Source organism: Quercus robur, chromosome 2 (genome assembly GCF_932294415.1).
Source record: "Quercus robur chromosome 2, dhQueRobu3.1, whole genome shotgun sequence".
Classification (NCBI taxonomy): domain Eukaryota; kingdom Viridiplantae; phylum Streptophyta; class Magnoliopsida; order Fagales; family Fagaceae; genus Quercus; species Quercus robur.
Genome location: NC_065535.1, coordinates 9,360,846 through 9,373,088, shown reverse-complemented (window position 1 = coordinate 9,373,088; position 12,243 = coordinate 9,360,846). Strand labels below are relative to the sequence as shown.

The 12,243-nt window shown below is 32.0% G+C and overlaps 1 protein-coding gene across 2 annotated transcripts; it reads left to right on the top strand.

Moving 5' to 3' along the window:
- Nucleotides 1-7,310: 7,310 nt before the first annotated feature.
- Nucleotides 7,311-11,954, top strand: LOC126712226 (glucan endo-1,3-beta-D-glucosidase-like). 2 transcript variants are annotated; one of them, XR_007651073.1, is made up of 6 exons: nt 7,311-7,562; nt 8,136-8,800; nt 9,997-10,320; nt 10,744-10,887; nt 10,970-11,104; nt 11,580-11,954. XR_007651073.1 is itself a non-coding variant. In XM_050411478.1 (5 exons), the coding sequence occupies exons 1-5, from the start codon at nt 7,493-7,495 to the stop codon at nt 11,615-11,617; spliced, it is 1,458 nt and encodes a 485-aa protein (XP_050267435.1). In that variant the 5' UTR covers nt 7,311-7,492; the 3' UTR covers nt 11,618-11,954. The 2 variants fall into 2 exon arrangements, 1 of the variants encoding a protein (XP_050267435.1); XM_050411478.1 differs by having other exon boundaries at nt 10,744-11,104.
- Nucleotides 11,955-12,243: the final 289 nt, after the last annotated feature.

Below are 12,243 nucleotides of genomic sequence, written 5' to 3'. Positions count from 1 at the left end.
TCAACTCATTAGTATTCGACGATATAAGTCAACACTAACCCGACATGTTTATTAAACGGGTTAAAATTTCTCAACCCTAACACGACTCATTTATTAAACGAGTTAGTCATATTGACATGTTTATCAGATTTTATCAATATGAAAAAAAAAATGAAAAAACAAACAAATATATATATTTTTAATATAAAATTCATAACTAACGAGTAATTGCATCACAAATAATCATTCAAAACTAAAACTTATCACAATATGTCAAAGAAAATAAACCACAACAACTAATAAGTTTATATACCTAGAGTTTGAAGGGTACATTGGTAAAATGTCATTTAATTAAACGAGTCAGATGGGTCAAACGGATTCTAAATGTTCAACACTAACCCGACCTATTTATTAAACAGGTCAGCCGTGTCAATCCGAATATGACACGAACCTGTTAAGCCTCAACCCATAATCTGCTAATTTTATGTCGTGTCGGGTTCGCGAGTCGTGTCCAATTTTACCACCCCTAATGATGTGGCGCAAGTAAACTTTTTTTATTAAGATATATATATATATATATATATATGTATGTATGTATGTATATATTTTTTTTCAAGTAAGAGCAGATTTATATTTGCGAGTCCCCAATCCTTACATAGAAGAGGAATACTAATTTAGAAGGGATTCTTTTTCCTTATATTATTGATTTGGGTTTTTTTTTTTTTTTTGGGATTTAGATTTGGGAATTTGTTATAGATTTTTTGTGCTTGGATTTGGAAAGATTATAGGCCCATGAATTAAGTTAGGGACAGAGTTTAGGTATAAAATTGGTTATAGCCTAATGCTACAATCTTACTTAATATCTTCTTATTGAAGGTGAATTTTGAGAATTCCACCATTATATTACATCTTCTTTTTATATCCTTCATACTTACAAAATTTATAGAAAATTAAAGATAAATTGTTATGTCATTAATAAATTGTTTAAATTGCTAGTTTTTGTAGTTTAAAATTATGTACAAAATATAAGTTTATAGATTATATAATATATAATATCCAATTGGCACAAAATTTGACATGTGTATTAAGAGTGTAAAGAACATGCAATTCAATGGTTATATTTTCAAAATATGTAGTGATGTTTATTTTATTGAGTAAGGTTATAACCTTAAACTACAACAAATTTTGTAGCTAAACTTTGTCCTTAAGTTAGGGGCGGTAACTTAATTTTTCATAAATTTTATCAGTTCTTTCCATTTTATCAAGTATTATAAATGAGATTTTTGAAAAGTCAGGCCTCCTGGCTCCGCCATTTAAAAAGTTCTTACCTATTATAAATGAGATTTTTCTAAAAAATTAAAGATTAATAATTATGCCATCAATAAATTGTTTAAATTGTTAGTTTTTGTAGTTTAAAATTATGTATAAAATATAAGTTTATAGATTATATAATATATAATATTCAATTGACACAATATTTGACATGTATATTAAGTGCGTAAAAAACATGCAATTCAACAATTAGATTTTCAAAATATGTAGTACCTATTATAAATGAGATTTTTCTAAAAAATTAAAAATTAATAATTATGCCATCAATAAATTGTTTAAATTGTTAGTTTTTGTAGTTTAAAATTATGTATAAAATATAAGTTTATAGATTATATAATATATAATATTCAATTGACACAAGATTTGACATGTATATTAAGTGCGTAAAAAACATGCAATTCAACAATTAGATTTTCAAAATATGTAGTGATGTTTATTTGATTGAGTAAGGTTGTAACCTTAGGTTACAACAAATTTTATAGCTAAACTTTGTCCTTAAGTTAGGGGGCGGTAACTTAACTTTTCATAAATTTTATAAGTTCTTTCCATTTTATCAAGTATTATAACTGAGATTTTTGAAAAGTCAGGCCCCCTAGCTCTGCCATTTAAAAAGTTTTTACCTATTATAAATGAGATTTTTGGATACCATTTAATAGTATTGTAGAATCCAGTTTTAAAATTTTTTTTTGGAAAAAGTATATGCGGGTCTTGTAAAAAGTGCACACGACCCACTAAAAAGCTAAACGCTGAAAACTTCAGTTTTCAGCGTTATCCAAACGTGCACTCAATTTTCGAGAGTAGGAGGATGCCAGCTAACCATTACTGAAATAGCCCAATGTTGCAAGCAATCATCAAGATGAGATTCTGCTTTCTTTTTACTTCTTTTTTAAACATTCTTTCTGAGCCTTAAGAAACATTGACAAGAACATATGGGTCGGTAGGTCCCCGGTGTTAACAGATGCTTTAGCTGCTTTTTGAAAGTTATCTTGCATAAGAAGGTGGTGAGGACAATAAAGTGTGAAACTTGAAGATTTATTAACACGCTCCCAATCAGGATGAAGAAAACAAATATATATATATATATATATATATTTATTTATTTATATATCTCCTCACAAGTGTGGCTTGATGAATGATGGTAGGGAATGCTCATATCGCTTTATATGATACTTGACAAACAGGAGTTAAATGGTTCAAATAGTAGCGCTTCAATAAATTTGTCATGCACACAATGATAATATCATCAAAGCCTCGATGATATGCATGACATTACCATTACTGTCATGTAAAGCAATGAGTAGACTGAAACTATTTTCTTAATTCACAAAAAAAAAAAAAAAAAAAGAGATGAAAAAAAAATTTATATATATATATATATGATCTATAAAATTTTTAATTTAATTATATAATTTAGAATCATAAACCAATAAGTTAGTAAGCTGTAACCATGGCAAGCGAAAACTTATTACTGTATGAAAATTTTTTATCGCATTTCTATATTTTTCGAAGATGTGGTATCTATTATTGTGATCAAACTTATCACCATATATTTTCAGGTTTTTTAACTTTTAATTTTGACTATTTTTTTACGAAATATAATAATAGGTAACATGTCCCAGAGTTACTATAGAAGAACCTGTTAGTGTGTGTGTATATATATATATATATATATATATATATATATAAACTAAACATCTCCCCAGTTTCTTTAGCATGGTTGTATAAGAATTGTGAAAACTGAAGAAAAAAAAAAAAAAGTAATACCTGCCCCCAATCAGGATAGATAGAAGGATAGGATCTGTGCTTTTTTCTTTTTAATTGTATGATTTAGAAATTTTAGGTTCTGGTCATATCCCTAAGCAGCTAAGCAGTAAAGCCATGAAAAGATCCTAATTATTAAAGTGAACTTGTTATTGTTATATTATGTATCTCCCACTATAAAAACAATGAATATGGCAAATTCAAAAGGCTCTCTTATGACAAGCCGCACGTTTTTAAGACTACGTAAATGATTTTTTTTTTTTTTTTTTGAGAACGTAAATGAATGAATCTCAACATGTGGTTGTTGACAAATTATCATAAGCTAAAGTAAATTTAAACTTTTAGAATCAAGAATGACGCACATTTTAATTTAACAAACTTTGATAGTTACTTTGAGATATGTGTGTTGAGTTCTATAGTTAAAACATTGGACCATTTTAGTTAACATCGATCGACTCATTTTATTTGTGTAGGTAAAAATTGGGAATCAGACCTCTTTTTAATTTTTTTACTATTCCAATTTTTAAAACTATAGTTATAACTTGTAACGGTTTTTAAAATTATGGTTATAACTTGTAATCAAGAAACTTGTTTAATTACTAAGGCGTATCGTCGAACCTTTTCAAGAGCATCTTATCTAGTTTAATTTGAACATGTTGTTGAAGCAAATTTAGGGTTTTTATTTGACAACCCAAGTCAATTACAGAATCTTGTTGCCTTGATTTTTGTATTGTATTTAGTTGGAAGCTGGATGCTTTCGTGTTTACTAAGGCAGCTTAGCAATTCAATTGGGCCATACAACTGGAGTAACACTGGCACCAACCTGCAACACGTTCGAGAATATCCCTATGCCATTTTAATTTATAGGTTCTTTTTTCCTTTGGTGGTGCTTTTAATGTACCCTAAAGAGCAAAGGTAGTCCAAGTCTTTGCTTCGTTGTGTAAACTTCGTTAACTTAAATTAAATAATAGAAATGTCCTATCCAAAACAACAACAAAAAAACTTGTAGGGAACTGCAATCATGAAACGTTGGTTTTTGTTTTTTTGTTTTTTGTTTTTTTGTTTTTTTTTTTTTTTTTGGTTTTGTTTTATGGAAAATATAGCAAATTTATTACGGAGAAGAAGCCAAATTCAATGCGTCTTGAGTTACCATCTATTCAATCACAATTATATTTTCCTCTATCCAAATTACAAGTTAACAATTCTTTTGACATGTTGGTTTTGGCATAGGTATTAGCTCTAGTATTTCTTTGGCATTGTCCCATTTTGTAAATCGATTTTAGCATGAGTAGTTTTGTTTTATCAAAATATGGCAAGATTTTAAAAGGGTGCTGGTTGTTCTCATTCCACAAGCTTATCATCATTCCTTCCATCGTTTTTTCTTTTATTTTTTTCAGGGTGGTGTGATTAGTGCTACATTAACAACATAATGATTAAATTTCTTAATTACTTTCATGTTTTACGTTTAAGAGCTTTTTTTTCTTAGATGTATTTAGAAGTTGACACATAAGTATATAATAAAATTTGTAGTACTCGTAATATTACATTAAAATGTACTTGGACTGGTAGTCCAGTGAAATGAACTGACAAGTGAAAAGCTTAAATTTGAATGTTTTGAAAGCATTTTTTCGGTTTTAAAATTTTTTTAATATATATTTTTTTAGCTGAATGAAAGCTTGCTTTTCGTTATTATTTAAAAGGTTACTTGTGCATTCATTATACCAACCTTGTTAAAGTTAGCCCACCTTTGTGCGTTTGTTCTTGAAAGTAAAATATATTCTACATTTATATGGCAAGCTCTTTTTTACCGCGCCTTTTGAAAATGGATTACTTTTCACATTGCCCGACACTCTTTTGTATGTTGGAAATGTTGTCACGTTCTAGAAGGGGAAGTACTGCTATTTCTTAGCTCATAAGCAAAAACCATATATAGTTTTTCCCTTTCTCCTTTTCGGTGAATACAGTGCCATTGCCGAAGCGTTGACAGAGTTATAGAGGCTTTGGATGTAAGATTATACCAAGAAGCAACTAGCAAGTAGTACATTTAAGTGCTTTTCCATTCTTCTCGGAATCAAGACCAACAGTATATTATTATCCAAAAATATTTCAAAGAATACCTTAATCACTAATCATAGACTCATTTACCAACATTACAATATAAACAACAACAAACCTTACCTAAAAAAGTTACTACCATGATTTTTTTTAAAGTAGAATTCGTAGCGTACATTTGCATTAGAATTTTATTTTCTCTTTTTTTTTGTGTGTTTTTTATTTATTTATTTATTTATTTTTATAAAAAAGACATTTTCTTCAAATAAATAAATAAACAAATAAAAGACATACAAACATGAAACAACAAACTAACTAGTCAGATCAATTGCATTTTTTTTTTCTTCATTCTATTTTATCCGAACTTCAAAGTTATGCTCTTTGTTTTTCAACATTAATTTCCTTTTTTTTTAAAAAAAAAAAAATACTGATTATATATAGTGACTGATTTTTTTTATTAATATATTTTTCTAGAATCGATTTTGAAATTAATATTAAAGCATTATTTCAAATGCTACCAGCATAAAAGCATCACGTGTGCCATTTGAAAGAGTATATTTTTATTCATCTTATAAGCACCAATTGAAATCAAACTTTTAGAAGAAAATGTTATCTATACATAAATTTAGGTTTTTGAACCATGCATCCCCTCCCCTCCCCAAACATGTACCCCAAAAAAAAAAAAAATAGTTCTTTTATAACTCTGTCAACACTTTTTTATTTCTCCAACATGAAATCAAACAAATTTTTTGCCAGATAAATTCGATAATTATAACAAAAGAGAGAATTTGAATCCTAAATATCCTAATTGAAAATACTAATAGGTACTAATTGAACTACAAAACTCTCAACTCTATAGTATCTATAATTTGAAAAGATATCAAAGAAATATTAGTTGATGTTGTGTCAATTGCAAAGACATGACAAAAGTTATTCATTAATTCATTTCATAGAATGTATAATATATATATTGGCAAATGAAAAAAAATGGGTAGCTAGGCTAAGCAAGCCCTTAGGGCAGTGTGAATGCCCACTAACAATCGACTATGGAGGTGATTTGAACCCAAGCCTGACAAGTAGGTCCACAAACTCTTCACCACTAAACCAACCAATGTGTTGGAAAATATATAATATTTTAATCACTAATTTTTGCACCAAAATGATTTTAAGGTTGTGTTTTCTATTAACTTTTTTTTTTTACTGAAGAAGGTAGTGTTTTCTATTAACTTAAAAAAACAAGTTGTATTTACTATTCAGCTTATTTTTGCTATTGTACTGTTCATGAACCTCATTGCACTTTTTGAAACTATTTCCACTATACTATTTCAACTACCTTTTAATTTTATCTATAGTTCTTTCAGTAAAAAGTTTTCAGTTCCAGTTAAATAAATTATTCCTAAATGGACTCTAAGTGTATGCTCTGTTTATGAACCTCATTGCACTTTTTGAAACTATTTCCACTATACTATTTCAGCTACCTTTTAATTTTACCTATAATTATTTCAGTAAAAAGTTTTCAATTCTAACTAAATAAGTTATTTCTAAATTGACTCTAAGTGTATGCTCTAATTATTAAGTATTAATTTTTTTTTGTTATTAAAAAAATAAATTGGGTCTTGGGCCTTTAACAAGTAAGAACCACATTATCTTTCCATTTCGTCTTTTCATTTATATTTTTTGTTTTGTTTTTTTTTTTTTTTGACACAGTTATTTTTTGTTCTTGACTGGGAATTATTTTTCTTCCGAATAATGCCATCATGTCATTTTCAAATCTTGTATATATGAATTTAATGAAAACAACCCGTATACATCGGATCCAAGTCACATGCAGAAAAGCCCACATTCCATTCGTAACGGGCATTTTAACGGTCACCACAAAAGGGCATTCACGTCATTTTAAAAAGCGGTTTGGTAAAAATAAAAAATAATAAAACCGAGTTTCAGGTTTCAGTATCTGTCGGCTGTGAGGTGTTATGTCTATAACATTTTTATAATATTTTTATAATAAATTATAGGTTGTTAGTTGTTATTGGTTCAAATTTGAACCTAATACTAAGATTACTTTTCTGTCCTAACAATAACAACCAATAACATCCTGCCATTTAAAATTTGTTGTAAAAATATTGTGATGATATCCTTTCTCGTCGGCTGTCGCTGCATCTATATAAATCAACGTCTCTCTCACTATCTGCTTCCACGTATCACAACTCCACTTCATCCCAATCACTGCAAACTCAGTTTAGGCTGGTGCGCTAAGGTGTGTACTTTTGCACCGCGGAAAGATCATTTGACGATTTTGCCCTCACCTTTTTCTCGTCCCCCTCTGAAACAAAGCGAAACAGAGAGAGCTCTCTCTCTTCAGTCACCCATGGCAACGCTTCGTTTCGCCACAGCTTTCGTTTTTCTTCTTTCTCTCTTACGTGCTATCAAAGTTTCCAGTACGTTTTATTCATTCTCCTTTTCATAATTTCTTCTGTAAACACACTCGAAAGAAAATTATTTTTGAAAGTTTATTGGTAAAAGTACTTCTGGTTGATACATGTCTTTCTTTATTTCACAAGAATTAGTGTCTTCTTTGGAAATTTCTTTTTTGATTTGGGGTTTGTCTTTTGAACATTTACTCAGCTGTTACACTCTGTTCCTAGTAATTATATCATAATTCTTGGTTTTTCTTGTACCATAAAAGATAGTAACTATAAGTTTCTTAAACGTAACGGCTCCCTCTGAACTCAGAGGAAAAGAGAAGTAGAAGAATTAAAGCTCTGTTTGGAAGCTAAGAAATCACTGGAAAGAAAAAAGAAAAGTCGAACTCTGAGCCAAAAAAATAATAATAATAAAGGTTCTGTTTGGAAGCTAAGAAATCACAATAAAGAAGAAGAAAAGTCGATTTTTTAGAGGGGAAAAAAAACGAATTTCCTCTGAATTCTGAGGAGTCTGAGCTAAAAAAGCAAAAAGAAGTAGAAGAATTTAGGCTCTGAATTACGTAACGGTGTGATTTTTATTTTGTGCAGAGTGCCAATCGTTCATCGGCATCAACTATGGCCAAGTCGCCGACAACCTTCCTTCACCGTCAGAAACCGCGAAGCTTCTCCAATCAACAAGTATCGAAAAGGTCCGACTTTACGGAGCCGACCCGGCCATGATCAAAGCCCTAGCGAACACCGGGATCGGAATCATGATCGGCGCCGCCGACGGCGACATTCCGGCGCTAGCCTCCGACCCGAACTTCGCCAAAAGCTGGATCAACTCCAACGTGATCCCCTTCTACCCTGCAAGCAAGATCATCCTAATCAATGTCGGCAACGAGGTCATGACCTCCAACGACCAGAACTTGATGAACCAGCTATTGCCGGCGGTGCAGAATGTCCAAAATGCCCTCAACGAAGCTTCGTTGGGAGGGAAGATTAAGGTGTCGACGGTGCATTCCATGGCGGTGCTTAGGCAATCGGAGCCACCGTCTGCCGGAATGTTCCACCCGAATTTGGTTCAGATGTTGAAAGGGCTTTTGAGTTTCAACAATGCGACGGGTTCCCCTTTTGAGATTAACCCGTACCCGTACTTTGCATACGGGAGCGACCCGAGACCCGATACCTTGAACTATTGTCTTTTTCAGCCAAATCCAGGGCGGGTTGACTCGAATACTAATATCAAGTACACCAATATGTTCGATGCTCAGGTCAGTTCAATCTTTTAATTTGGTTTTAGTTGTTCTAGTTTACTCGCTATTTGTTCAGATGTTTGTTTTGTTTTGGTTTGAAATGTCTATTTATCTGTAAGGTCAGAGAAATACGGACACACTAGAGAAATATGGACATTAAAAACACACACACACTAGAAATATGTTTGTGTCTTAATGGTTGTGCCTTAAAGAGATATTTTGTCCATATGTTTGTTTTAGTTTGACATGTCGATTTATATGTAGCAATTTGACACACAATATTTTATTTAAGATGCCAAAAATAGCAATTTATACCTGCATTGGATATGAGCCCAAAATTATCATGAAGCTGGTTTTGTGAAAATGAAGGGAGTTGAGTTGGAAATCTGAGTTACCAACAGCTTGGTTGTAGTAATTGGTCAAGAGCAAATAGTTGCAGTTAGGGGTGTGCAAAAAATCCACCAACCCGCCAAACCCGACCCAACCCGCCGGATTGGGTCGGTTTTTAAGACTTGGTGGGTTGGATTGGGTTACAAAAAAAAAAATTATGGCGGGTTGGGTTGGGTCTGGGTTATAAAATTACAAACCCGCCAAACCCAACCCGACCCACCCATATTTAATATATATTTAAAAAAAATTTTTATATTTAATATATTTTTTTTAAATCAATTGTAGGGAACTTTTATATATATATATATATATATATATTTAAATATATATTATATATTTAATAATTAAAAAAAAAAACAGTTGTAGAGCAGTATTTCCTCAGTTCTTCCTACTAAGACTAATTTAATATATATATTATATAATTAATAAATTTTTTTAAATAGTCAGTTCTTCCTATCCTATATAAAAGTCAATTAATTCACACAAATCCTAATAACTTACTATTGTTATTTAGTCATTAGTGTTATTTGCTTTTAAGGAGTTACATTGATATTAATCTTTAGGTTTTTTTAATATATATATTTTTTTTCTACTCAATTTAATAATAATAATAATAATAAATTTCAAATCCATGGGTTCAACCCGACCCAACCCGACCCATGTGGGTTGGGTTGGATTTATGTGATGGGTTGGGTTGGGTTGGGTTTTTTTTGACCTATCATGGTGGGTTGGATCAAAAAATCCCCTCACACCCCTGAGTTGCACAAATTGTCATGCCCCATATGTTGAATATGTACTAACAAAAGGCCCAATTGTGTATGCAGGTGGACGCTGTTCGTTCTGCTCTGAATGCCATGGGTTTCAAGGATGTTGAGATTGTGGTTGCTGAGACTGGTTGGCCATACAAGGGAGACAGCAATGAGGTTGGCCCTAGTATTGAGAATGCCAAGGCTTATAACGGTAATTTGATTGCTCACCTTCGGTCAATGGTGGGAACCCCATTGATGCCGGGTAAATCAGTGGATACATATCTCTTTGCACTATATGACGAGGACTTGAAACCTGGAGCTGGTTCTGAGCGAGCTTTCGGGATTTTCAAGCCTGATCTAACCGCGACCTATGATATTGGCCTCTCCAAGAGTAGCCAGGTGAGCATGTAGATGCATCATCAAGCAGATCAATAAAATGTTGTAATTCTTAAGTTAGATTTTTTTTTTTCGAAAGAATTCTTAAGTTAGTTATAAAAACAAAAAATCTATTCTTTTTTTTCCCTTCTATGACTTACCTTAATTAGTAGAAGTAATAAAAATAACATGTCAATTAAGTAGCTTTAGGTAGAATATAAGGGCACATGAGAATATTTGTGGCTGACCTTGAGGCTTGTTGATGAGCTAGAGCTTTTGGCAACAGCTTATGCTCTATGCTGTGACTTTAGGAGGCTAGCACATTTGTAGGATCCCTTAAAATAGGAAGAAGAAAAATCACTTTTTTTTGTTGTTCTTATATTGTTGTAGTTGTAGAAGTATAGTAGTAGTGATGAGCTTCATTAACATGATTTCTTTTGCTTGAAGGCTCCATCTATGCCAAAAACTCCAGTAACTCCAGCACCAACTCCAGTTTCTCCAGCATCTCCAACACCAACACCAGTTTCTCCATCACCAAAACCAGTTTCTCCATCACCAAAACCGAATAAAGCATCATGGTGTGTGCCAAAGGTAGGCCTATCAGCTGCCCAATTACAGACAAATTTGGATTATGCTTGTGGACACGGGATTGATTGTAGTCCAATCCAACCAGGCGGCGCTTGTTTTGATCCTAATACTGTGGCATCCCATGCTGCTTATGCAATGAATCTCCTCTACCAAACAGCAGGCCGGAATCCATGGAACTGTGATTTCTCACAAACAGCCACACTCTCATCCAACAACCCTAGTAAGTTCTCTGGCACAAATCTTCTTTCATACCCATCTGTCATCTGATATTAGGAGCTGGTTTAGTTCTCCTATTAGTCAATTAATATGACAACACAAAGTTCTAGCATAAATCAAGTCATTTTAGGTTTGTTATTAGGTTAGTTTTGTTAGCGTAATTGTTAAATATTTAGTTCAACCTTTTGGAACAAGTGGTAATGATCATAGTATTAGAAAATTTAGAATAGGTTTGAATCCTGTCATTCTTGATTTTAGAACAGATTGATTTTTGGTACTTCCAATGTAGTCATCATCATTGATGTTCAAATTTTGTGTTTTTTTCATTATTTCAGGCTGTCAGCCGTTGCTTTAAAAGAAATGTCATTGTTAGCAGCAAAATTTCATTTTCTCTAATAAAATGTCTCTCATCTACTGCCTAGAGCTAGAGGACATGCTTTGGTAACAACTAACATGCCTTTTTCCTATTTGATTCGCAGGCTATAACAACTGCGTTTACCCTGCTGGGAGTAGCTGAGAAGGGGAGAATGGACGAGGCCAACTACGGCGGAGGACTCTCTATATTTCTGACTCATGTTATCTGACTCATGTTATATACATAAGTAGGCAGTACGGCCTGTATGTGTAGAAATGTTTATATATTTGTCTTGAACTTCATGTGTGTAAATGTTTACTAGTGTTATAAGATAGATGCTGAGGTCTTGAACTTCAGTTCTAGCTTGATTCATTCTCGGAATTGTTACTTCAATCTCAAGGTGCTTTGAGGATGTAGTAAATGTCTTGTAACTTCAACCGGATGTCTCAAAGCTTGTTTGGAATGAGAAAGTTCATGGATACGACAAAGTGTCACAACATTCTCAATTTCTCACAACACCATTGTTTTCAGTTGCGGTGGGCACGGACATAATAAATTTTTATTGGCTAAAATGCAAAACTAACCTCTAAGGTTTTTAAGAGTTCGTTTCAATCCTTTAATTTTGCTTTTGTTCATTTCAATCCTCTAAGTTTTAGATTTATTCAATTAAGGTATTTTTGTGTCAACTTTTGTTAAAGTTTTTTGAAAAAATAAATTTGGAGAATATTTTTCAATCATTAATTGAATTTGCAAAAGTTGAAGGAAAAGTTTTAATTTGAATAAACTTG